The sequence below is a fragment of the Oxyura jamaicensis genome, chromosome 5 (assembly GCF_011077185.1).
Source record: "Oxyura jamaicensis isolate SHBP4307 breed ruddy duck chromosome 5, BPBGC_Ojam_1.0, whole genome shotgun sequence".
Taxonomy (NCBI): Eukaryota; Metazoa; Chordata; class Aves; order Anseriformes; family Anatidae; genus Oxyura; species Oxyura jamaicensis.
Window position 1 is genome coordinate 63,253,499 of NC_048897.1, and position 26,844 is coordinate 63,280,342.

At 39.4% G+C, this 26,844-nt stretch overlaps 1 protein-coding gene across 6 annotated transcripts in view; it reads left to right on the forward strand.

Annotated features, from left to right (window-relative positions):
- Positions 1-26,844, forward strand: part of MICAL2 (microtubule associated monooxygenase, calponin and LIM domain containing 2) — a 125,828-nt gene that overhangs the window by 29,322 nt on the left and 69,662 nt on the right. For all 6 annotated transcript variants that reach the window (XM_035327476.1, XM_035327477.1, XM_035327478.1 and 3 more), the window contains exons 4-15: positions 12,313-12,520; positions 13,217-13,333; positions 14,029-14,130; positions 15,777-15,932; positions 16,816-16,916; positions 18,528-18,785; positions 19,580-19,695; positions 20,905-21,031; positions 21,258-21,348; positions 21,441-21,588; positions 23,796-23,995; positions 24,389-24,501. In XM_035327476.1, the coding sequence (XP_035183367.1) occupies positions 12,313-12,520; positions 13,217-13,333; positions 14,029-14,130; positions 15,777-15,932; positions 16,816-16,916; positions 18,528-18,785; positions 19,580-19,695; positions 20,905-21,031; positions 21,258-21,348; positions 21,441-21,588; positions 23,796-23,995; positions 24,389-24,501 (1,737 nt within the window). The remainder of the gene's footprint in view (positions 1-12,312; positions 12,521-13,216; positions 13,334-14,028; positions 14,131-15,776; positions 15,933-16,815; positions 16,917-18,527; positions 18,786-19,579; positions 19,696-20,904; positions 21,032-21,257; positions 21,349-21,440; positions 21,589-23,795; positions 23,996-24,388; positions 24,502-26,844) is intronic.

Sequence of the window (26,844 nt, forward strand, 5' to 3'; positions counted from 1 at the left end):
TTTTTTCCGTTTCTCTCCCCCATCCCAGAGAGGGAGGGGGAGGGTGAGCGAACGGCTGTGTGGTGTTTAGCTGCCAGCCAGGTTAAACCACAACAGAGGTAAGGAAGATTGATTTGAGGTGGGGCTTAAAATCAGAAAACCACCTTTGGCTGTGCAGCGAAATCACAGTTGTTGAACTCTGTCTACACATTCTTTGTTTCTCTGAGGATTTTTAGAGAGGGGACAGGGAAGTTCGGATGATGACAGGACACAGCAGACAGCGTTCTTTGAAAACAAACCAAAATATTTGACTCTTTGAGCAGTGTTTTAAACTGTCAGATTGGGCCAAATTGCGTCAGCAAAGACAAATGTTTGGCATGTGATTTGGTAATGAAATCACTTTATTTGTATTATCCTACAGACACTTCCACAAACGTTTTTTCAGCTTAATCAGTTATGAAAAACAGTGAACCCTGGCCAAAGTAACATAGTCAGACAGCCTAAATAAGATTTTTTTCAGGCATTTGGGAATTTAAAGATTTTTTGCTTGCAGGATAGCAGTAGCTTTACATATGTTCCTTAACAGCAGCATGCTATTCCTCTGTTGCTTGCTAATGGTTTTGCAAGGAATTGACGGCAGGGAACTGTCCCACCCTGACCTGATTCCCTAGATATTTTGTAAAGATTCCCACTGGGAGTGGCACCCAGTTACTTTCACATAAAGCACGGCTGTTGTCACCGCAAGTGGCTTAATTAAGTTTGAATGAAACAAAAGGTTATGGCAGGATGGCAGGCCGTGCTCCCACAGCTGGGGCTTTGTAGTGCTTTTGGATCTGCATGTGTGAAACAGCTGCGCCGTGTGTGCAGGACTGTGTGCCGGGCGAGGGGTGCTCCCATGCAGCCCCCCAAGCCCCTCCACACTGGGTCAGGATCCAGAAACTCCTGGCTCCAGAGAGGGCCTCGGGTGCCAGATTTGGTTGTTACGGGTTTGTTGTTAGCAACACTTCCAGCTCTGCTCTGGCAATGTTTGTGTACCGATAAGTGAGGAAATGCATAACTTTTGCTACCAAGAAGTGATTAAACACTTGGCTGCTAAAACCCAGATCTCAGACAATAAAGCAATTTCCTGTCTCCTGCGGTTCAGGTCCTTTCTGAGGTTCCCATGTCTGTTCAGAGAACCAGTTTTACACCAGTGCTAGCAAGAGTTTGCTGCCAGACGGGGGAAATGCATTAAGGATCATTTCAGTGATTCCTGTTGTTGACTGGTATTAGTCCTACTTAATAAAAATTTTGGTGCTGGATTGAGGGGGTGCTGATGTGACCAAGCTGGAATGAGCTGTAGGTGTTTTGAAAGGCAGGATCAGAATTTTAAGAGTTTGAAAAGTTGAAATTATCTGTGATCAGGTGGGTGCAATTTCTAAAAGCCACTGTAGAACTCTGACCCTACTAGGAAAGGAAGGGAACAGCCAGCTAAAGGTGGGTGTATGGGACAGAAAAGGACCTGCCGCTTACAATACCACATCGAGGCAGGTCCGTCGGGTAGTGCCAACGCACCGAGAGCTGACCTTGGGTTCCAGTGGCATGTCAGGAGCTAGGCTGGTTTCCTTCCTGTCTAGGTGGTGCAGGTCAACCCCCAGCTAAAATATTTTGCCCAATTTGGAGTACGTGTTGTAGGCAAGAGGCAGATAAACCAGAGCAGGAACAGTTCGAGCTTAGAGGACATGGCCTGGGGAGAAGTGTAGCTACCTTCACTTACCTGTGTTAAAGAAGACCCGAAGCATGCTGCTACAGTTACTTAGGGCACAACCGAAGTATTACGTGGCTCACCTTCTCTAATAGTCCAGCTAATGCTTCTAGATCAATTTGGATTGGTTTTGCAAAACTTGGGTTTTGCCATGGACGTTTGCTGCTCCTATTTCAGTACTGGAGAACAGTTTGTATTTCCCAAGGTCATGCCTGTTTCTGCCAAAGAAACCGACCAAGAGATACTGCCTGGCTCATGTTGTATCACTCTCTGGATTTGTTCATTTGACTAAGATCCAAATTTAGAAGGAAACGTGGTTATGCCACACTTGGAATTAGTGTCACGCTGCTGACTTCCACTGCCTCTCTGAATGGGTTACGAGAGCAGCTCTAAAAGGACCTGTGCAACAGCAAATGTTCCCCTCTGTGGGCAGTATTCACTGTCCTTCCCACCTGTGCTCCCTGCCACCCCTACTGGATTTACAGTGCAGAAAAAACAGCACCCCGTGGGAAACAGAGCTGAGATTAGAAAACATGCCAGGGGATGGCAGTGAACTTCCTGCCCAGGGCTCCACACCCAAACCATTCATGACAAGTTACGCTGATCAGAGAGTGCTGGGTAGAAGGCAAAGGCGTTTCTCGCAGGTCATTTTTGGTTTGTTAATCTGTTTGCAGTGGGATGGGAAATAGCTGCGGATGTCGGGAAGCCTTTCCCAACAAGTGCGGGCTGTTGTGATGGCAGGGTCGTGGTGGCTGGTGCAGGCAGGCCATGGCCAGGCAGCACCAGGAGTGGCGGAACAAGCAAAGCCAGTGCTGGTCAGGCAGGTGCTGCTGTCTGCACATCACCTGGGCTCGAGTGTGAAAACAGTTATTAATAAGTAGCCATGTAAACAAACACCAGTCTGCTCTGCGTGTTGATCCCCCTTCTGTTGGCACTGTCTGCTGGTGTAAAACAGACTTTTGTACCTCATGAGGTGCCATTTGCTGCCAAGTGTCATGTCTTCAACTCTACCCCTTGCTTCAAGGCCTATACCTGTTCATATTTTTTCACCTTTTTGATATTTTATATTTCAAGGCTCCTTCCTTCAGTAATAAGCCCTGTTATGGGCCTTTGGTTTCAGCTAAAGACGTTCTGGAAATAAGAACTAGGGGTGGCAAAATCTAATTTTTGTGGTGTATATCCTGCCACCAGGGAGATTAGTAGCTTCTGTGTGAGTGCTGTCAATGTTCTGTGCTATTGGAAACTCTCCTAAAAGTTGTTACGGTAAGGATGCATTTTCTAATTCCGCAAACTGTTCCAGTCCATCTGCCTTGTTGACACCATCAGATAAGATAGTGCTAAGCATTGCTGGTGGTGATCAGTTCTTAGTGTTTACAAATTGTAAATAAAAATGTAAAAAATAAAAGCATTGTCTACCTATGATAAATTGGTATGTGCAAGTGACCGGTTAAAGCAGTATTTAGCTTCACTAATTAAGTGGCTGTGAGTACTAGCACTGGAAAATGAAGGTCTTTGAAGACTGCATGACGATGACTTGAAAGAAAATAGAATCCAGCAACCCAGAATTGCTGGCTACTTTTAGAGCTTTAGGTTTTGTGCTTGCCTGGAGCTGCCATGCAGTGCTGTACAGTCATTCTGCGTAGGAAAGTTAGGAATGGTGGAATTAAATGATTCATCCTTTTAAAAATAAGTAAATAAATGCAAATGTGGATTCTGACCCAGACCTAATGGTTCATTTGTGAGCTTATTTACCCATTCCTGTCTTCTGAAAGCCGTATCCTAATCGGGTTTTGGTTAATAACTTGCCTAATATAAAAATGAATTCTAGAACATATTTCAAAATATTCTGTGAAATAACTTGGCTTACCACTTGCATCAAAAAGCCATTTTTGAAGCTGAAGCTTAGCTGATTTCATAGATTGTTGCAGTTGTTGTTTAGTTAAAAATTCATACATATAGATAGGTTCAGTGTAATATTTCAGTTCTGTAGACAAATGAGACTGTAGCGTTTGTCTTTTTGCTTGTCTTTTTGCAAGTATATTGCCAACTTCATTCTGCAGCAAAGCTACATGATTGCTGACCAACTTGTGTGCATGCTTTGGATGCCATCAAGCATGAGAAGTCCATTCCTCTGGGTCTAGTGGCTGGTCAGTACGGTTCATTAAGTCCCAACTCAGAAACCATGTAGAGCATTCATTTTGTTCTTTTGCTGTCAATCTCACTAGCATCTGTGCTCACAAGGCTTGCAGTTCTCAAAGTGTTGGTCTCTGTTGAAGTCTTTGCTGTGCACACGAGTGAAGCTGTTGGTGCCTCCACTTCTTATCTGTGTTCTGTTCTCTGTTTCTGGATTCATATTTTTTTCTGATGTTTTTAAAGATAGCCATAAAGTATTATCTTAGTGTTACAGGCATAAACCTACAAAAATGGCAAGGTACGTAAGTGCTGTGAACTGTATTCATGTCCAGGATAGTCAGATGTTCTTTCTGCAAGGTTTATCTTGTTTTCATTTTGATTGTTTAAGCAACTAGCCAAAGTTGCCAGAAAAGAAAGGAAAGCCACCTCTTCCTCTTTTTATTTTTTTCCTCTTTCCCCCTATTTTGATTACAGAGAAATACAGGTGAGAAAACAGCAAATACACTCTTAATTCCAAAGGATGTTAGGGGTTTATTTTGTGCAAAAATCTGAGGAGATTTTTGGATCAAAACACTTGCCTGACTTCTGGTGTGTAATCCTTTTATTAAAAACAGTATAAGGTTTCTTTTCAGGTGATAATGCAGGTTTTCTTCAGAAACTCTAAGTGTCTTGGTGGGGAAGTGAAAGTTTCTAGAGATAATTTTTTGTGTCATGTCAACAGCTGTGTTTGTTTTTTATTTTTTTTTTTGGTAAATTGTTATAAAAGCTCTGAGATAAAGTCAACATACTTAAATACAACCAAGGCCTCCTGAGAGAGCTCTTCAGAATAGCTCCATAAAACAAAGTCCTGTCACTTTGTTTTATTTTGATGCATCAGTGATGCATCAGTGAAGCAACTTTTGAAATTCCAGTAAACTGAATGCATGTAGACTCTCAGTAGTGTGTTGCATAGCAGGCTATAAGTTTCAGATGTCTTTCATGCCATTATTTTAATTTCAAACTATGAAAAGGTTTTTATGCAAAAATCTAATATTAGTACATATATCCTAGAGACAGGGTGGATGGACAAGCATATCTGAATTCGTCCAGGAAAAATTAAGGCATGTGTTCTTGTTTTTTTTTTTTTTTTTTTTTTTTTCCATGCAGAAGCTTATCTTTCAAAAATCCTAGTAAAGATGAGCCAAATGAATGCAATAAATGTTCTAATGTTTCATGTCTGGCATTTTGTCCAAAGAAGAAAGTTGAGCAATAAAGGTAGTTCCTGTGATCCCTTGGCTGCACCATGTCCAAGTGAAGCAACTGCAGGGTTCAGCGCTGAGGGAAAGAGCTCTGCCCATATCAGCCTTGATCAGGTAGCTTCCAATCCACATCACAGTCTTTTAAGGGAAAAGATAGCAGCATCTCCATTTTTTGCCAGTTACTGACTGATACAAGTGCTTTTGGCAGGAGTAGACAAAACTGTGTATTTCTGAAGTGCTCAGCTGAGGGTACAGAGAATAAAATACTGGGGGGATCGAAAGCAGAAATGGATAGTCACATTGGGCTTCCTGGGCCGGGCCAGGGTTTTGTTGCTGCGGTTGGTTGCAATCAGAGGTGCACAAGCCTTGCTGTTCCCAGCTGCCTTTGAACTTCCCCAACAGTGGTATTTCTGTGGTGTCCAAAAATGTCTGTTCAACAAGATCCAGCTAGTCTTAACAGTATTTTAAGGTAGATTTTGGAAATATCTGTAGTGCATTTAAATATAGTGCTCACATAACCCTTTGGAAAATTAGGACCTGCCATTAAAGTACATGTAACTAAATATTATTTTTGTCAAATGAAAAAGTCTTTAAAAGCATATTTTCCTCTATCATGCTATGTTTTATGAGCTCCTTATAACATTAGTAAGGTTAATGTTAATTTTTGTAGGGCAGGTATAATTAGCTCCTATATTTCTTCTCCCCATTTACTTTGATGGAAGAGTGATTTTTTTTTTCTTTAATGTTTGCATGTAGTATAGATCTGTAAATCACAGAAATTTGGGGGTTGATATCCGTCCTGTTTCTCAAAAAAAAAAAAAAATTATTATTTTATCTTTGCGCTGTCATCTTCTATCGTCTATGTATAGGACTATATGCTATATATCTAGTCCAATCTACACATTCCAAATCAGTCATCTTTATCTACAGTTATCATTGCTGTTATTGATAGGGTTATTTATGTTCTGTTGCCTTTTAGTAAAACCAGTTGTATAGGTATGGCAGTGTTCCACAAGTTGGGCAACAGGCAACGAGTGCAAGCATATCAGGCAATGCAGGGCATGGGACTGCTGAGAGCTCCACACTTGCATCGCTGTAATGCACCTGGTACCTGAGCTTCTACAGCAGCATGGCCTTTGCTGGTGCTGGTGTCTGGGCTGGCATGTAAAAAGGGAGATGGCAAGCATTTTGTCTGGGGGTCTTTGTCTAGAGAAGCAGTGAGTAACTGAATAGGGTTGTTGAATTTAGAGGAGCAACCACATTTTTAAATGCTTTGGTTGACCGGGGCCGCAGTGAGACTAGGCTCAATGGTTTAGACTGACAAAACACATCGTGCCTATATGCATCATACCTAAGTGAGCTTAACCTGTTTGTTTTTCATAAAGCTTTAGTTCTTGACTCTTAATGTTGTCTGAAGTGGCACATAAAATTTTAAGTGACTTGAATTATAATGTCTCAAATTTTAAAAACTGTTGACTATTCAGTAGATTCGGGGTGTGTTTGACTGCACTTTTGTATCCAGTGGCTGCCAACAAATTTATGTGAGATGAACTTTAAGTCAGGAATGTCCTACTGAGCAGGCCTATTTTTGCCTGAAGCATTTTCCTATCTAGTGAAGGGGATGAAGTGAAAAGCATTGTGGTGGAGAGAGCTCCCTGATGCAGCTTCTCGTAGCTGACCGCCTTAGATGCTTATGCAGCTGTTTTTCTTTGGAGCCTTTCCAAGGAAACAGTCATTGCTGATCCAGAAAATGTGTTGTTTCATTAAATTTCATGGCTATCTTGTGTTGCATCCCATTTAGCCCATCAATAAACACTTGCTCAAATCCATGTAGCATGTAATCCTGGGGAGTCAGTCAAAGTAATCCTTGATGCATCCCTGGCACCTTTGATGTTGCAAGAAGGCTGAGGCCACGTGAGGTCCCAGACCTGCTCTCGGCAGCAATGAACGCACCTGAGACCCCACTGGGGCACAGGCAGAGCCTCCATCCACTGTGTGGGGGCCATGGCTGCTGGGGGCACCTGTGGCACCAGCCAGCAGCTTCAAGGTATGTGGGGAAAGGCCCCCCTTGGTGCCCATTTCTAGCAGCAAGGTCTTTCCTACAGGTTTTGCTTTCCAAATGGTGATTTGGGTAAATACTACAGATATGTTAAAAGAAGTTAAATAATTTAGGTGGAAGATTATCACTAGTTTCTTGCTAGCATATGTGTACATTTCTACTGAAGAGTGGAAGTGGTGCTTCTGACTGGTATGCCTTGGAACAAAAGGACTCTCTGTGTCTATCAAGCTGCAGATGAACTCAGGCCCAAATTAATCTCCCCTTTTTCACCTCTGACCAGCTGAAAGGCAGAAATGAGAAGATCCCCGAGTTCCTGGGGTGACTGTAACTTCCATCTTCTTCTCAGGAATACGTTCGGGAAGGGTGGGAGAGGGGTTATAATGAAACACTAATTTAATGTTTGGGTACCTCAGGCAGGAGAGGAATGAGGGATTTGGAGTTGGACAATAGGAATGTAATGTATTGAGCTACAATGGGTCCTGTCTGTTCTTTACTGTGCAAAGAGATACTGTTTGGTTGTGTTCCCCCACCCACATACTGCTACCAACTGGTAGATTCCTTGGCTGTGAACTATGTAGATTGATGTGGGGGAGATTTTTGTGACTGGATAGCTCACTCTGAAGTGTTGGTGCAGTTTTTGTTTTTGAGCATAACATTACTATTCTTGCTCTCTCCCTCCTTTCCCTCAAAATCTCTGTTGTTTCTTTAAGCTTGCTTTACTGCGTGAAAACCAATGGAGCGAGGCATTCTGCAAATTCTCAGCTGTTGAGCTGCATATGGTTTTTCCAGAATGGGATATAGGTGCCTGGATTCTCAGGCTGAGGATTTAGTAGTGGGGGATGGGAGGGGCTGCAAGAGGCCCTTACTCCTCATCCTTTCTCTTCCCCTTTCCTCCCCTTCCATTTCCGAAGTCATTATTTTGTATGTAATATATGGGAGATCATACTAAAAACCTGTGCCTGGCACACAAGTCATTCTGTCTTTGAAGAGGTAACTCGTGCTGTCGTCAGGCTCAGCACTACGTGCTCTTACAGTGTTGAAACATCTATTGGAGGCTTTCCAGGTACTGTCATCCTAAAATACACTGACAGAGAGCAAGCAGCATCCCTAATTGTCAGACTGACCTTCTTTGAGGAGAATCAAACTTGAGACTTAGCACATCCTGTACATGTTTATATTATATGGGAAACTTTCTGGTATCTTTTAATTGAGCCTGGAAAACAATCCATGCTTTATGCTTTACAGAAAAGTGCAGCACTTCTTAACAGTACTATAGAAACTCAGTGGCTTATGTAGTCAAGTTTTATAAAGTAAATGTGCTTACTAGTGTTTTATTCTCAAATACAAGAATTTCCATGGCTTACTTAAAATTTATAATTTTAAAATGAAATAGGCCTAAGTTTGTCACCAGGCAGCTGTTACTGTCCTATAAATTTGTATTAGAGCTCTTCAGAGGGAATTTTGTAACTGATATTCTAGAAATGCTCTAGCAGAAAATTAACTCATAAGTAAATGGGCGTGCTGGTTTGATAATTCATATCATAATCGTAAAGTGTTCATTGTTGCATTTGTCATATCAGTAGTCTGTATAATTTATACCCAGGATATTTGTAAGAAGTGTAGGTGAGTTTAGCTTACAATAAATTGTAATGAAAAGCAATCGTGTTGATGGTTGCCTTCAGGAGTTAGTGCTTATGGGCAGTCTGCTCCACACAGACAGCTACTGCGTGCCTGGACTAGACGGCTGGTGCAGGGAATCCAATACACATAACTCTACCTGGCTCCTGCTGCGGACAAAGTGCTGGGGTGACTGAACAGGGGGAGCCGCTGCCGCATTCACGCAGGGTGTGTGGTGCCCAACTTTCCTACCTTGGGCTGGGAACCCCTGGGCACAATGCTGGGCTGCAGCAAAGCAGGGGTCTTTGTCACAGCTGGCTCCCTTTCTCAGTGCATGCATTTCCTCTTCTAGGGGCTGTGTTCAATATTTTAAGCATTTATCAAATCTTTGAGAGAATTATGTGCCAAGGATACATTATTTTCATACAGGAGGAAACTAGCCATTTTTTTAAATCAGTGCTTTAATCTGTTGCATCATGGGTAACCATGTTGTTTTCTCCCTTCTCATTTATTCTTTCTGTACCTTCACCTGCTCTTGTATTCTAATGTAAGCCCTGTTCTTGGGGAAGATACTAAATTTAATGAAGCTTCTCATTTGTCAGGGAGTATTTCCATACATTTGCAAGCAGAAAATCAACACTTCTCACTGAAACTTCATAGTATACAGGTCTTCTGCCACTACTGTTACCTTGTACTACATGACGTACTCTCAGTAGTAAAGCAGTATTTAACGTCCAATGTGATACTGATTTTTCAGGCAGGTCAAGGAAGTCTGGTTGTGATCTCATTTGGGAAAAGAAGCCCTATAATCGATAGAAGTCTTTCTCTCTTTGTTTCCAGTATGAACATGAAATATACAAAAGCTCCTCATCAGTTCCCTTCAGCCACTGTTACTCTGATTAATTTGCAGAAGACAGTTTGAAAAGTCAAGTTAACCTTTGCCTTTTTAGGAGGTGATCTGGCACCATTAAAAGACAGCTGACCTGCAAATGGTGGTAGGAATGTCAAGAAACTGTTGGCATTTGTTTCATTGTGTTTGTTAGATGTCAGGATTGATCATTCCAGACTTGCTTACATGATGTCACTTGTCAGGAAGGAGGTTGCTCTGTGTTAAATTGCAAGAAAGTTAAATTTCAAAAGCAGCCCCTGACGAACTGGAGACTGGGGAAACAGGAGCTGAAAATACAAGGCTATTCAAGGTTCATTCTAGGCTGGTTACAAGACAGTTTCTCTGTCTTGTGACTTCATTTGCAAGTGGAGAGCTGGGGAGGAAGGGCGGGGACAGGCTGGTGGTATGGCCCTTTTCCCTATGCAATAAAGGTAGGTGCACGAGCACAGTAGGCATTACCTTTGCAACAGTTTTCTTCTGGCTACCTCAAGTTTCAAGAAGAATCACAAAGTGCCAAATGTAAGCTCTACATCAGCAGGAAGCATCCTTAATAAAGAACAAATACTTCTGAGATATAGATAAAGATTTTTATGGTAGATAACCATGGATGTGATGGCAAATATACAACCATTTTTCACAGTGTCTCTAGGCAGTTAGGAAGGTATTTTGTCAATAATGATAGGAGGAGGGGAGAGGGCAGAATCCTCCTTAAAATTTAACATACCATGATGTAGATTACCAGGAGGAACGAGCAATACTTTCTGTGTGGGTTTTATTACTTGGCAAGATCCACTATGATTAAATCTCAAAAGACTGCTTTAAAGAAAAAAAGTTGCATTTATTTATATGTAAAACAACACTTTGTTGGCCAAAAAAAAAAAAAAAAGAAAGAAAGAAAGGAAAAAAAAAAGTCAAAAAAAGCCCTTATCAAACCATGTATGGTCTTTATTTTTAAAATGTTTCCAAGTGCTTGCTAAACATTGCTGGAAGTTTGTGTAGCTGTGAAGGCAGTCGCTTGTCAGAAATCAAAGTTCCCATGTTAATCACAAGTATGTTCAGAAGGAGCTTACCCAGGCTCCACCAGCAATCGTCTTCTTCAGTCAGGGTAACATCTGCACTCTATTTTCTTCCTTTATGTAATTGCATCTGTTGATGTTTCCTTACTACTTAGAATGCAGTGAGAAGTCTTCTGGAATTATGAATCAAATACACTTATTTAAGAGGAAGAAAGCGAAGGAAGGACATGGCTAATGCGACAACCTAGCTTTGACTTACTAAATAACTAGTTAACGAAACACTTGCTTAAAGCACAACAAAAAACACCTTGCAGAAGCTTTTCTTTCATCAGGAACTTGAGTTCTTTACATTATTGAATTAAAAAACATTTTTAATTCAAGGCTTTTACAGTTTGCTTGGACAAAAGTCAGTACCACATACTTTTTAAGTTATTAAACTTGAAAACAAATGAACAAACCAATATAAATAAATTATCCTATTTTATGAAAGAAATGTAATGGGAACCAGACTTGTATCTAACTAGCCTCAAGATACAGTCTGTGCTTGCATGGAAACTGTCATCTCTGTCTGGCTTTGTGTGCGGGGCACACAGAAGCATGTCTGTGCTCTGAGATAACGGCCTCGGATTTGCAATGCAGCACGGCTCAGCCTCGTTGGCAGAGCTCACCCCTTAGCTTGTGCCCACCTCGTCTCTCCCTGGCCCAAGCCTGTTACTGGAATAGGTGTAGGTTTTGTGTAGCCTGTGTGATTTATGGGGAGTGGGGTGGGGTAGGGGGAGCAGGTGTTGTCCATCTTCTAAGACTGTTTCTAGTAAATTTTTAGTGATCATGTGAAATGTAAATATTAGATATGTTTGGATTTAAATTAGTTGCTTTCTGGAAATCCCTTGCTTATTAATCAGTGAAAAGTTACAGTTCTCAGCTAAAACTTAAGTGAGAATTCTCTGTAGTAGTTTAAGAGTTGTTCTTCTGAGGATGCCCAAACTTAGATTTAAGCTCCTAAAACAAACATGATCTTCCTGAAGGTAAGGATCCACGGTGTGAAATGGAGTAAGGCATGCTGAGTTCTTCTCTTCTGGTGAAGTCTACTGACTCCTCTTGACATGCCCTGCCTTACAGCAGTGGCTGAACTAGGCTCTTAAATTCAGGATGCTCCCTCGCTCTAAGGAGAGAGTAAATAATGCCATAAAACTGTTGGTTTATCTAGCAACTCTAGTAATTATGCACCAATTCCATCTTAGAAAAAAAAAAATAAAGCCTGTACCAAGATCACTTATTTCCGTTCCCTTTTATGTAGGTGTAATCCTGTTTACTGCAAGCACTTTTGAAATGCTAAATCTGAGTTAGAAATGTACAAGCAGATGCTGAAAGGTGTTTGTCTTTCTGTAGTGTTGTTTGTTATATCTTTTTGTTGGATGTTCTTCTGTCTCCACAAAGAACAGTTTATCCTCTTTTATAAACTGTCTGCACATCTCAAGTGAACAAATTTGGATGTTTGTTGATTTAAATAGTTGACTTGAGGACACTCTTGGTAGCATGAGTCCAACTGAATACCAAGTCATACCAATAAAATAAGTTAGAAGTTATTTGGAAATCAGTACTAAACTTTGTGTAAAACTCCCTCTTTTCTTTGATAGTGTTTAATTATTGGAGGTGGCCCGTGTGGCTTGCGGACTGCCATAGAACTTGCCTTCCTTGGAGCCAAAGTCGTCGTCGTGGAGAAGCGGGACACTTTTTCAAGAAACAATGTGTTGCATCTCTGGCCATTTACAATCCATGACCTCCGGGGACTGGGAGCAAAGAAATTTTATGGGAAATTTTGTGCAGGATCTATCGATCACATCAGTAAGTATTTGAGGGCATGGACCCTGTTCAGATAAGAGGAGCACAGAGATCAGATTAATGGAGACTTTCATGACTTGGCAGAAAGCTCATCTGCCTTAAACATGTATGCACATTGAGAAAAGAGGAGGAAAAAAAGTTTTTTTTTAATTATTATTATTTTTATTTAAAAAATCTCATTAAAGTAAAAAAAAAAAAAAGTCTCAAGCAAAATGGCAGTTGGGCAAATGACAATCTTATGGAGCAGCTTGTTAGACTGGAATAGCTAAAAAATAGGTTTTTATTACCACTGTATGAAGAATCTTGATATTCATTCTAGTATGTTAAAGATAGATGCATCCCTTAATCTAATGAGGAAAGAAGTGTGATATTTTACAGGGAAATATTTTTATGTGCTGTAAAAATTTTCAGTCTTAAAATGGTCAATGTATTGGGTATGCAAATCCTTTAAATATCATTAAGAAGGCAAGCTCTAATCAAAAAAAGCTTATGAAAATCACAGGAGTGTGTTTTATTACCTATGAGACTGTGTTGGAAGAGGAAACTGAGACAGAAGAGAACATCCTGTGGCAATCTCTATACTTGAATTCATCACAATATAGGAAATAATGCTATATACTTTTCTTAACAATGAGTATCAACTTGATGAGCTGGGCTTGCTTATATATTAAATACATCTTTGCTTCTCACTGTCTACAGGTATTCGACAGCTTCAACTTATCCTCTTCAAAGTTGCACTTATTTTAGGAGTTGAAATTCATGTGAATCTAGAATTTGTGAAAGTCCTGGAACCTCCTGAAGATCAAGAAAATCAAAGTATTGTTTATCATAATGTGATTCTGTACACAGTAACTTCTTTTTATGTCACGTCTCGTGAAATCACTCAAGATAGTTGAATTCTACTTAAAGAAATGGGAGCCTTTTGCCCTTCTTATTTAGCAAAGTTTACTACATGCAATTGTAGGCATGATAAGTATAATTGTGACAGTGCTATGATAATTCTTAAAATACGATACAGCTTGAAAAGTTGAGGTTTTGCACTATGCCTTCTGGCAAGTGTTTGAGGCTTTGTAGGGAGTCTGGTGTGGTTTTCGGGTATCTTCTTGCAAAAACAATTCTTGATTGATAATATAATTATTGAAAATGGATTAAGCTCTCAGGGCCTCATTTTGCTTTCACATTCAATGTAGTCCCACTGGAGCACAGCGTCTTATCAGCCATCTTATGCAGATTTTTTTTATTTTTTTTAAGAAATAAAGAAAAATCTCAATTAGAATTTAGGGAGTAGTAGCAACAGATTTTTTTTTAATTACTTCATTAAAATACTATGCTATTTCTCTGTAAATGTTTGTGTACAACAAACAAAATGTTTGTGTAGAACAAACAAAATGTTACAAATTGTTAAAGCATATTATATAGCTTTTTTTCAATAGGGCAATTCTTCAAACTCTGAAAACACTTCTCTACTGTACTCCTGAAGAAAGAATAAATATTATTCTTTATGTTTCTAGAGATAGGTTGGAGAGCTGAATTTCTCCCTGTGGATCACCCTTTGTCGGAGTATGAATTTGATGTTGTTATTGGTGCAGATGGCCGCAGGAACACATTAGAGGGTATGTGAATGTGTGCTTCTAGCTATACTGATTTTTTCTTGTAGGGTACGTTGGAAGACCTGAAAGTCAGAGGAGAACGAAAAGTAACAGTCTGCCTTTCAATACACCAATATCTGTGAAAACTAGTTTTTAATGTGCTACCTTCTATTTATCTTCAGAATAATCACCTAAATATCATTACTGATCATCAGAACTTTCTGTACCTGCATCGCCTTGAAAATATATCATGATGCCATTGGGCTTGTTTCAATATTAAGTAATTACATGATGATTTAACTTGAAGGGGGCTGACAAAGTGTATTATCTTTACTATTGTGCCATACATTTCTACAACATGTTTGATCTAAAGACCAAAAGGTGACAGCTGGGTATTTAATGAAGGCATCAGAGGTATTGGACTTGTGTAAAGATGATTTAACCTCAGAAGCAGCTACTTTGGAAACAATTTGCAAATTACTGTAAGGGAAAAACAAACAACAACAAAAAAAAAACATGTCCTCCATGAGCTTGAGCCATTGCTGAGAATTTGGACTGCCTGAGCTGTCTTTGTTAGTAAGACACTGGTTAAGCTGCTCTTTTATCACATGAACAAACCTGTTTATCTAATTATGTACCTTCCTTGTAGCTTTAATTATATCCATGTTAGTTTCAGGTCACCAAATACACCACTTCTCTCTTTTGTTAGTTTCATAGTTTGTCTGTTTATTCTTATGTCTGCCAAACACAATATACTATTTGGTGTACTAAAGACTATTTACATACAGAAGCCAGTATTTTCATGGTAAATTTATCCCAATGAAATAACGAAAACCTACCAAAAAACACAAAGAGAAAATTTTATAGCTGGTTGATTTCTTATTAGAAAATGTACATATTCTCTGAAAATCCATCTGCAATTGGCTAAAAATACTCTAGGGACCCCCTGCTCTACTTCACAATTTACTTAAGGATAGGGAGAATATACAGAGGAAAAAACTGAATGTGAAATTGCAAGATTACTGCTTAGCAGGCATTTTTGGGAAGGGAAGATAACTAGGATGGAGTGAGAATGCACATAATTTCACATTGAACTGCTCATATTAGAAATAAAAGTTAAGGCACTGAATACTTTTCAACCCTCAGTCTTTGAAAAGCCCCATTAGTTAGTAGCATGTGCAGCTAAGCACTGTTATAGAGGTTTCTATTTTTTCTCTGCTGTTTTTAACTACTGGTTTGTTGTGTGTTTTTTCATAAGCTGTTTACCACCCATCTAACAAAAAAAACACTTGTTATTTAGCGTGTAAAAATGTTCCCCCCACTAAATTTACTTCACTGTTTCTGTTTTTTTTTTTTTTTTTTTTTTTTAATCATTATTTGTACTTAACTTCTCACGTTCAACTTCTTCCCATAGTTCTCCTCCTAACCTCTGTCTTTGTTTGTTTGTTTGTTTTTAAATGAGACTATCTTGAATATGGTACAGCTCTACTTTTGCAGCTGGGGTTGGGGAGAAAAGACTTTTGCATTCAAGGGGATTTTGGAGGAAAAACAAAATGTGCTGATTGTATGTTGTTTAAGTGTTGTAGTAGACTGAGTTGCCTTCAACTGATGCTGCCTCAAAGTCTGATGTGAAGTTTCCAGTGTTTTTAATTATTTACTTTTCTTACCAGGTTTTAGGAGAAAGGAGTTTCGTGGAAAGCTGGCTATAGCTATCACTGCCAATTTTATAAACAGAAATACAACTGCAGAAGCCAAGGTAGAAGAAATTAGTGGCGTTGCTTTCATCTTCAATCAGAAGTTCTTCCAGGACCTTAAAGAGGAAACGGGTGGGTGGATCTTCATTTTTTTGACAAATAAATACAAGAGACAGTAGAGGAAGTCTTTATCTGCAGGGCCACCCTCCCATTCCTATTAACATTAATTTGAATATATTTTATTTAAAAGCAAGTGATAAAATGCTAATGATGTCAGAATGCTGCCAAGGGAGGTGTCCATTTATGGTACAGTAGCTTTTTTTTTTTTTTTAGTTTGGGTATTGCCACGTCATAGCTTGCTATAATGTTTAAATTCTTCTCAACTGTAAAAATGTCAGCTATGTCCAACTTCAGAAGAACGTTTTCAGTGACCACAGTTTTCCCTTAAGACATTGTTTTGTTTGTATCTGTTCACATACTGATCAGCTTAATGACTGTGAAAAGGGCTTTACCCTTCTGGGAGGAGTTTGATCTTGCTTCTTGATGTGTAAGTCTGATAAACTGGAAAGAACTAGATGGGAGTCTGCCATAAATACTTAAAATATAAACTTTGAAATATAGCTGTATGAAAAGGGGTTTCAGAACAGATGTACCTACTGGCAGTACAAGCAACTCCATTCTTGATTTACAACTGATTTGTTAGTTTTGTTGTTATAACTGACACTCAAACTCCTAGTTAGAGCCAATGCCAAAGCTCTAGCAACCTACAAAGCATGTTGTTCCCTTTACTCCCCTTTTCTACCTCAGAAGATTAGTAAGGCTGCAGTTAACTGGCTATTTCTTAGTAGGATGCCAAATACCTTTAAATTATGTGGGGACAAACTCCTGGGGGTTAAGACCAATCTCCTTGGGAAAATGAATGTATCCCAAGAAGGAATTTGTGGGCATCAGTCACATTGTTAGTAAATGTCATAGAAAATGCATTGTACTTCATAACAAATGTGTTATCTTTCAGGAATTGACCTAGAGAATATTGTTTACTACAAAGATAGCACTCATTATTTTGTGATGACAGCAAAAAAACAGAGTCTTCTGGACAAAGGAGTGATTATTAACGTACGTAAAAATTCTGGGTAAAACCTTACTTTAGTTACTTGGCACAGACTAAGTGTGAACATCTGCATAAATGTTGCTCCATGTTGTAGAAGGTGTTTATAGACTTACTAGATGGGTTAATTAAAGCACAGATCACTTAGATCTTACTCTGTTGAGTGACTTTTTTTTTTCCCCCTCAGGCAGCACCAAGTTTCTGTAGAGAACTGAAAATGGTACTTCCTAAATTTGTCAGTTCTGAAACTGACCGAAATGGGATCTTAACTGACCTTGGAAATGCATGGTGTGTTCATCACACCAGAAAGTAAAAACTCACTTATTTAAACGTTAACCTAGCACAGCTGTGTCCAGTTTTCATGAGGCAAACAAGGAAGTGTTAAGATGTACCCAAGGCTAAAATGCCAATTCTCCAAAGTTGATGAAACATCATAGGAATAGTCCATAAATATAATATTCTGAACTTTCAAAAGTGCTGGGGAATTTCTGAGGCCTTTTGAAAAGCATTTTTTTCCTTTTAATTTTATTTCGCTTCTCTAAGATGGGGAGGTTGTTTTCTTTTGTTTCTAGAAAGTGTTTTGGCACTGTTTAAATTTCTCTTCCAGGAAATGCAGTCGTAGTAATTTTTTCTTGCAAAGTAAGATGTTGCCAAAACAGTCAAGTATAATTTCCCAAAGGAAGTGCTTGTAGGGAACTATCAAAAGGTTTCTTTCTGATGGTACCACTTAACTCAGTGCCACAATTTTTAGTATTTTTGGAGGATGCCAGCTTCCAGGATAGAGCAGACAGGCTGGGAGAGGTGATGGGAGAGCAGTAGGTGGCCTCTGGGGTTGAGGGCCTGGTGCCTGTAGGTAGGCACAGCCTTATGACAGCTGTGAGGAGTTTGGGGAGGAAGGGCTGTGGCCTGGCAAATTGTTTCCCTGAGCCACTCATGTCTCAGTGAAGAAAACAATCTGCCTAAAGACAGCTGGGCTAATAGCAGTTCTGTGGCATCATCCCTGCAATTAGGGTCTCATCCACAATTAAGCTGTAAATAGAAACTGCCTTATTAATAATTGTTGGCTTTAAGTCAAATGACCTGTAAAGGCAGGGTCCTTTACCACACTGTCTGGAAAAAATAATAATAATAAACAAACAAAAAAACCAACAGCTCCAAACAGAAGAGCAGAAAAACTTCCATAGTTCATGTTAAAATTTGTTGTTACTGAAATGTTAAGTCAAGCCTTCAGGCTGAGACCAGCATGTTATTACATCAGTATATAGGTATTTCTGCTCTCATGTGGTTTCATATGTGGGGTGTACACACATAGGAAAAAGCACTGTGGTGATGGTGATAACATCTTTTGGTAGCACAGAAGTTATGAAAATAACCTGTAGTCGAGGAGCTGGGAGGTTCTATCCTCTTTTATTGTAAATAAAGTTGCTTTTCAGTATTGGCCTAGAGAGTTCCTGTTTTGGGTAGTACAATAACCTGTATTTGTGTACTAACTTCTCAGATATGATAACAAATTTCCCTTCGTTCTGTATATCAGGAGATGTACAGTTGCCACTCTGGTCAATGCTGCAATTCAGAGAGGATAGCTGGTGTATCTAATTCAGCATGCCTCTGTTTTGCAGGACTATATTGATACTGAGTTGCTCCTCTGTGGAGAAAATGTGAACCAGAGCAATTTGCTGTCCTATGCCCGAGAAGCTGCTGACTTTGCAACCAACTACCAGCTGCCATCCTTGGATTTTGCAATTAATCACTATGGGCAACCAGACGTAGCAATGTTTGATTTTACCTCTATGTATGCATCTGAGAATGCTGCACTGGTGAGAGAGAGGCACAGACATCAGCTCCTGGTGGCGCTTGTTGGAGATAGTTTACTTGAGGTATATTTAGGGATATCTTCCAAATAGTGTTTTTTCTTTGTCCATTTTTAAAATCTAGCTATTCTTTCTTCCAAAATAAACTATTTTCTCTTACATGTTCTGAAACAATGGTACCTTCTTTGGAAAAGGTTTTTTTCTGTTCTCTTTGCTGTAGTTCATGTCATAACTAATGCTTGGCTAGCAGTCTCTGGCTGAGATTCTTTTTTGCTTTATGCAAGTTTTATTTCTGTCTGAAAACTATGAGCTGTGTGTCCTCAGCTTGGGTGCATGGCATAACTCTTGAGACTTCTATCAGAGGGAAAAACTTAATACAAATTTTACTGCAGTCTTTTTGCCTCAATATGTTCTCTTTCTGAAGTGAAAAGTGTATGTTACACCTAATGTATATATATTTCTTTTACTCATGGTGACAGCCTGAAGTGTTTGAAAAGATCAGTTAAAATCAAAATTAGGAGATGAAAAGATAGGCATTCTCCCTTCCTTCCTCCCCCCTCTTTTTTTTAGCTTAACTGATTTTTGATTATTCCGAGTCTTTTTATTCGCCAGCATTTGCCTTTTGAAGTTAAGAAATTTGTTCTTAAATATAGCATATATTTTTAAAGTATTTTCTTAAAATAAGACATGGAGGAGAGAAACATCTAAAAACTAAGAGTTGTTTAGATTTTATTTTAACTGTTTCTGGGCTGCTTTTCTAAGACAGCATGAAACCCTGGGCTCCAAATTCACATGGCAAGTTACTTTTGTAATAAGATCTCAAGAAATACAAGGAATTAAAATGTAAATGCTTCTTACAGCCCTTCTGGCCAATGGGTACTGGCTGTGCAAGAGGCTTCTTAGCTGCTTTTGATACCGTGTGGATGGTACGGAGCTGGGCTCAAGGAAAACCCCCGTTAGAAATCCTTGCTGAACGGTGAGTACTGTCTTCTGTTACTTTCAAAGCATTTTAAGGAGTTGTAGTGTTGGTAGAAGGTAGGGGAAGATGAAATGCCAATAGGATGAATATTTTGCTTCCCTGCAATGACATTGGGTTGAAAATACCTGTTCTTTTAAGTTATTAACAATTTACAATGGCTCTAGGCTGTTGTTTTATAAGCTCCTGAACACTGATACAGAGTTTGAGCAGAGTGCATGATGTGGGCCTAAATCACTAATTTAAATTGTGAATTACTAGAATTAAGTATGGTACTTGAGTGGAAAAAATCAAAGCTATTTTGTGTCAAGCAGTAATCCGTCAACCATCTCAGCACCTGTATTTTTAATTAGATTTTTTTTTTCCTGAAACATGTATAAACAAATAATTTAAAACCAATGGCCTTCATAAATGGTATCTGTGATTTTAACTTTACATTTTAACAATTGGTGCCCTCTTTATTTTGATTGATAAATACATGGCAAAGATGAATTGCTGTAATGCCAAATCATAAGCTTCTCTGTTATGCCTTTTTGAACAGAGCAGAATCCTGTTGTTAACTACACCAGTAATCCTGGTGTGGCCATGGTCAGTGGTTGAAGTTGCTGACTTAGGTCCTTACGGCAGCTGCGCTGCTCTCCTGCAGCTACCCAGGCTGTTTTAGGGGCAGATACGCAGTAGAAATAGTCATGGTTGTGGTTATGCAAGTAGAGCATTTTAAGTATAGTTCTTTGAGGAGTTTTAAGATAGAAGCCTGTGTGATGACTCAAACACGGCATAGTCCCAAATGGAAAATTGAACAGCATAATAAAAAAGGCTGTAGTGGTTATAGGAATTGCAGAATGATGGGATTTAGTGCTGTTATGTGGTAAAGAAGTTACTCCTTGGGTGGAGGTTAAAGCAAAAGCAGATGACTGTATGATGTAACCTCCTTTTAATTTTTTTTTCTTTCTCTTCTTCTTGCTCTCTTCCTGCCTCAGGAAAATATGGGTATAAGTTCTAAGTCTGTCTTTTTGTTGTCCTTTTTCTGTCTGGCATCCTTCTCTTGCTGAGCAGGGATAAGAAATGGTGTGGATGCATTATACGTGTAGTGCATGACACTTGTCGTGGCAGAATCAAAATAAAGGTTCAAGTAACTGCAAAAAAAAAAAGATATAAAATAATAAATATGTTATAATCACTATCTTTTGCATCTTTTTTCTTTATAAGAGAAAGCATTTATCGACTCTTGCCTCAGACTACACCTGAAAATATTAACAAGAACTTTGACCAGTATACCATTGACCCAGGAACAAGATACCCGAACTTGAACTCAAGCTGTGTTCGACCTCACCAGGTCAGTGCTTAAAAGGCTTGTTTGTAAAATCACAGGTCCCTGTTTTTGTTTGTTTGTTTGTATTTGTTTTTCCCAGGAGATATACAGACACAAGTAGTGCATAAACAAGATCTTCAGGAGACTCCTTAGATCCATATGTTGATAAAGTTATCCTAGAAAGAAATTATCTTTTTTTTTTTCCTGCAACCAATTCTGATGTTGTGTTACAAATCACTTTTATTTGTAGGTGAGACAGTTATTTGTTACCAATGAGTTACAGCAATGTCCTCTTGAAAGAGTAAGCTCCATTAGAAGATCTGTGAATCTCTCAAGACGTGGTACGTGACATCTCATGTTTGTGTGGCTTAATATTTGGAGTTTTCTGAGCACAAAAAAACTGATAGAAATGTTTGATCTCGACTAACTGCAGAGTCGGATATTCGGCCTAACAAGCTGTTGACCTGGTGTCAGAAACAGACAGAAGGGTACCGTAATGTTAACGTCACAGACCTGACTACCTCCTGGAAAAGTGGCCTTGCACTGTGTGCAATTATCCATCACTTCAGACCTGATCTCATGTAAGTGGCATCTGTAGATTTTAAGTGTAGTGTATATTAAGTATTCAACAACATATAGTGGAAGAGCAGTCAGAACAACAATGACAGTCTACGGTTTCCTTCTGTTGCTTGTGTTTTTGCAAGGGAATACACACCATGATTGGCTTTGTGGGACAAGAAAATGGGGTTGGTTTTGTTTTGCCTTTTTTTTTTTCCTGTGCATGTCTTTGCATGCCATTTAAAACGAAATATATATGCTTTTAAAAAGTCAGGAAGGCTTTGAACCTTATGACTTTTGATCATGTTTGTGGGAGTCACATGGCTATTTAAAACAAAAATTGCAATGCTTGCAGAATGTGAGAATTGTATTCCTAGGTCCCTGAAGACTGGTTCTTAGGGTATGCTTAAAACCACAGCCATAATAGCACTGTCATGAGTTACAAAAATACCTGGATGAGTCTTAAATGAGTTGTCCTCGACGAGCTGTAGTGGTTGTGACAATAGTAGTGTAGGCAAACCCTGGGCCACAGTGGTACCGTGGGAGATGGCAGCTTTGCACAGCTCTCTGTCCAGAAGAGTGCTGTGCAACAAGGGACAGCCCTTGAAAATTAACTGCTTTAGGAATTGAACCTGTGCCAGCATCTGCCTTTTTACTGTGATTCAGGGGTCCTCACCCTACAAGGCCTGACTTCTTATATATAAATATTTTACAAGGTTTTTCAGTTACATACAAGAGGGTTGGTGTGTTACAGATGGCAGGAATGGCCATTGCTGGCAGTGAGTTACCGGGCCTGCTTGATGATATCTATAGTGAGGTCACTCTTCTGTCCTGTCCCAGGTCTCCAAAATGTACTGGATGCATTTTCTTGCCTTCCTATATGGGTTAGTCACCCACAGATTTAGGACTTGTGGATGAATTATTGTCAGCCTCCCTTTATGCTGGATAAATGAAAGAAATTACTAAAATTTTTTATGAGATGTGATAGTGTGTGGGAGGAGGAAAAAAAAAAAAAAAAGGAATGATGCCCAGGGTACTTCTTTGTATAGCTTTGCCAGAGGACATGCTAGCCTTGAAAGAAAATTTTTGATTGTTGTTTTCTTATTTATTTATTTATTTGCCTCAGGTTATTTTTAAAAAAATAAGATTATGAATGATTTTGTTGCCACAGAAGACAAGAGTGCAGAAAGCAAATTGACCTTTGACCTTTGTGTGTGGAAAGTATGCCTCTTAAGCACTGCTCTCTAGAAAGCTGATAGATTTATCTTCCTGAGCTAACAGACATCCTGCTGTTTTATTAACATTTTGTTTGGTCTCATTGGCTTTTTGTGTTAAACGGGACTGCTGAAGGACATGGCCAGATGAGAGCCAGGCAGGCCCGGCAGAAGGCAGCGCTGGAGCAGAGGGCTGCCTGCGCCCCCTGGCTCCCAGAAGCAGGCCTGAGGGGCAGTGGGAAGAGAGAGATTCTCTGTGGGGTTCAAAAGTTTACACTCCTCATGAGGAGAAACAATCCTGCCTGGAGCTTTGTACTTTGTTCGCGTGTTTGTTTTTACTCATGAATTTTGGAAGCCATTCAAGGGATTGGAGTCTTAGATTAGGTCCCATAGAAAATGGATTAGAGAATAGGTAATGCAGTTCCAGATGTGTGATACACTTATTTAGTGCACTAATAAATCTGGTTGACGTAGACAGGAGCTCCTCATTCATACTGTGTGTGTAACACTTTAAAAAGAAATGTAGTGCCTGCGTGTGTGTGCATGCATATGCATGCACACACGTATATCACATTTGTTTTCTAAAATGCTAGCGTAAATTTACTACTCATGGCTTTTGGTGCTTTATAGAACTAATCAAAACTGAAGAACAAATTGCTAACAGGTGAAATCTGTAGTAGCACAGCTGTATTTTGAGAGTAAAGAGATTTATTAGCACTTCAGAGGAGGAACTGTGTTTTTTTCATAAATAAGGGAATCCTTTTTTCTGAGACTACATCAAAATCCTGTCCTGTGAAACAGCTTTTAAATGACACTTCTGGCTAAGTTAGGCTTTTTCATAAGAAAACTCATATTGATGCTCTTACTTTTAGACTATGTGGCTTTGACCTGGTGAAATGCCTGTGCCCTCTCTTGTGGCGCTGTCCTGTACCCCTCCAATACACAAGGAAGTGCTGTGCCTTTCGAAGGGCAGCAGGCTGCAAACGACCTCTGATGCTGGTGTGTTCTCCCTACAGAGACTTTGATGCTCTGAATGAAGAAGATGTTGTCAAAAACAACCAACTGGCATTTGATGTTGCTGAGCGGGAATTTGGGATCCCCCCTGTGATTACAGGGAAGGAGGTGGGATCAGCCGGGGAGCCTGACAAGCTCAGCATGGTCATGTACCTGTCCAAGTTTTACGAGCTGTTCAGGGGCACACCTCTGCAGGCAGTCGGTAAGCTGAATCCAGGCGGCTCCAAGTTCTCCCAGGTATGGGGAATGGGGGCACTTCATCCAGGCTGCTCACAGGCACTGCTTCTGAGCCAAAAGCCCTTTCCCACCTGAGCAATTCTGGCACGTGAACGTGTCTGCAGTAGTTACCTTGCCCGTAGAAAAGGAAAGAGGGGAAAAACTTGATGGGGGGCCAGAGTTTTGGAGGCCGTTGGTGGTTTCAGAGAACAGAAGCAGTTGGATAACTGTTGCTTGAAATCAGTAAGTTAGTGCATCAGGTCATTAAGAGTCCTCTTGTAAGGATGACTGCCTAAGTCATGCCCATTCCTTGGTGTTTCTCTTTCTCTTTTAAAAAGTCACCCCCCACCTTGTATGATTATTTTTTTTTTCTGAACAGATGCTGGGGACAAACAAAATGGAGAAAATAATGATATTTGTTCAACAAAATCATCAAACTTCATCTTTAATAATTACATCAATTTAACTTTACCAAGAAAACGAGTACCAAAGGTAAGCTGTGAAGAAAGGTTTGCCCTGTAACTTTTTGTCTTCTAAAGAGATGAAAATAAACTTTCAGGTTCAGAAACAAGGGGGTTTTATATACCCTAGTATTAAAAGACCTGCAGAAGGAGATCTTGCGTTCACATTAAAAAAAGAAAAATAAGATTCCAGAGTAAAATAACACACTCGTGAATACTCAGTCCTTATGGTGTTTGTAATGATAAAACTGAATTATTGTCAGCGTCAAATTGCTGAAGCATTAATAATAAACACAGTTAAGCATTCTCTGTAAATGCAAGTTTCTTAATCTCAGTGAGAATTTGTGTGTACTTGGGGAGAAATTGTATTAATTCTCCATGTCAATCTTCTTCAGTGAAGATAAAAGGAAGGGGAGGAGGATGTTTTATTTGGTGTATTTATAAATTGCAGTTTTCAACTTGAAGTGTTGGAGATCTTGGCTCTCTTACCTGTATTGTCTCTTTTATTTTCTTTCTGGATTTTTTTCAAAAGGCATTTTAGGAGGTTTTGTGTAATGCTAGAAGCTAAGGTTTTTTTTGTTGTTGTTGTTTTTGGAGGGGGTGGGTTTTTTTTGGTTGTTTTGAAAGAAAGTCTGCAACTTCTCTGGGTGTGGCTATTGAGAGCCCTTCAAATCCTTCTAGATGTATAAAGTCTGCAAGGGTGACAAACAGTGGGCAAGACTGACTAACATGACTCAGATAATGATGTATTCATACATACCCATATACATTTCTCTCCCTGTCACATATTAATGAAAACTTATTGACATGCCCTGTTTATGTCCCTGTATGAAACACATCCATGTCTGTACATGTTGCAATTAAAGACTACAGGGCTTTGAAGGGGTATGGAGACTGGAATTAATACTGTCTGACATAGGATTGTGTGTAGTGGGAGTATTGTTTTTGTATTTCTGAATGGATTATAACTTCAAAAGTTTTGTATGATTTAATTTAAAAGTTACTGTAATGAAATTCAGTAATAAACTTTTACCCTCTGTCTATTCATTAACTTGGCCTCTGTTGAATGTGAGACCTTAAGGAGGGGCTTCGCTTTCACAGCCAAACCTACCCTCATTTTAACTTCATTTTAAATGGGGAGTGTCTGCAAAACCTGGCTCTGAAGCAGCAATGTCTCTCAGACTGCTCTAATCCAACTGATGCAGATTAACCAACACAAGTTAGACAGCAGCCCATACTCCTCCACCAGAATGAATTTAACTTCTGTATTTTCTGAAATACAGCTTAATGCAAAATGTTCCAGGTTTTGAGTTTCCTGGGATATGTAGAAATTAAGTTAGTTGTGTTTTTTTTGTTGTTGTTGTTGCTTGTTGTTGTTGTTTATCTTTGTTTCCTTCACTCAGTGTTTGCCAGTGCAAACACTCTTAATTTTTGCCTGCAAAAATACAATTTTCCTACTCTTTTTTGTTTGGTGTCCTTACAGGTGTACATGTATGTACTATATGTCTCAATGTTTTTAATATGTTGCTCTTTAAATTTGTTGCTATCTTACCTTTTCAGTTGTAGTAGAAGTGTGGATTGATTTTTTTTTTTTTTGTTCTTCTCAATTGTCTGAAAAACTACTTGAGAATTTCCAGATATTTCCCAGAATTAACTTACATCTCAAATTTTTTCCATCCCCAAACATATTTTCAAAACCCATGGACAGTCAGCTGCCCAGTAACCTCATATATCCTTGTGAGGAAATAACTTTTCCCTGCCACCCACATACACACAAAACAAAGTGACATGTTTCCCAGCTAACCAAGCAGTGAGAAACTAAATAGGCAAAATAAACATTGGCTTTTTCTTGTGAGTGATTTCTTTAAAAGAAAAACTTTTTTTTTTTCATGACCACAATATTGTTATTTTTCTCTGAGTTATTTGCAGAAATAAATAGACTTTTGGTAGTGGGAAAAGCTTTGTATTACTAAGGCATACAGCCCTCTGACTAACCTCCTGTCATGAAATATGCCTTGCCTCATAAAAGGAGGTGTAGTTCTTGGCACTACATGAAAGCATGAGGTGATTTACCTGATGGGCCCCTTTGGTTTCACACCACAGGGTCTTGTTTGAAAGGAGAAGGGGAAGCAGTACTTTGCAAATCAGCTTGGGGAGTGAGACTATCAAGGCCGCTTACTTTATATGAGGCTTTGCAGTCTCGTCATGGGTGGGATGTGAAGCTTGGCAAGAAGTACACTGCTCAGGTTGTGACAGAGATTTGCGAAGGCCATAACAGTCAGAAACTAGCTGGGAAATGAGGTTCCTTGGAAAGCAATTGCTTGAGTTAAAGTGTGGCTGTGGCTTCAATGCTGTGGTTCTTTGCCCGGCACAG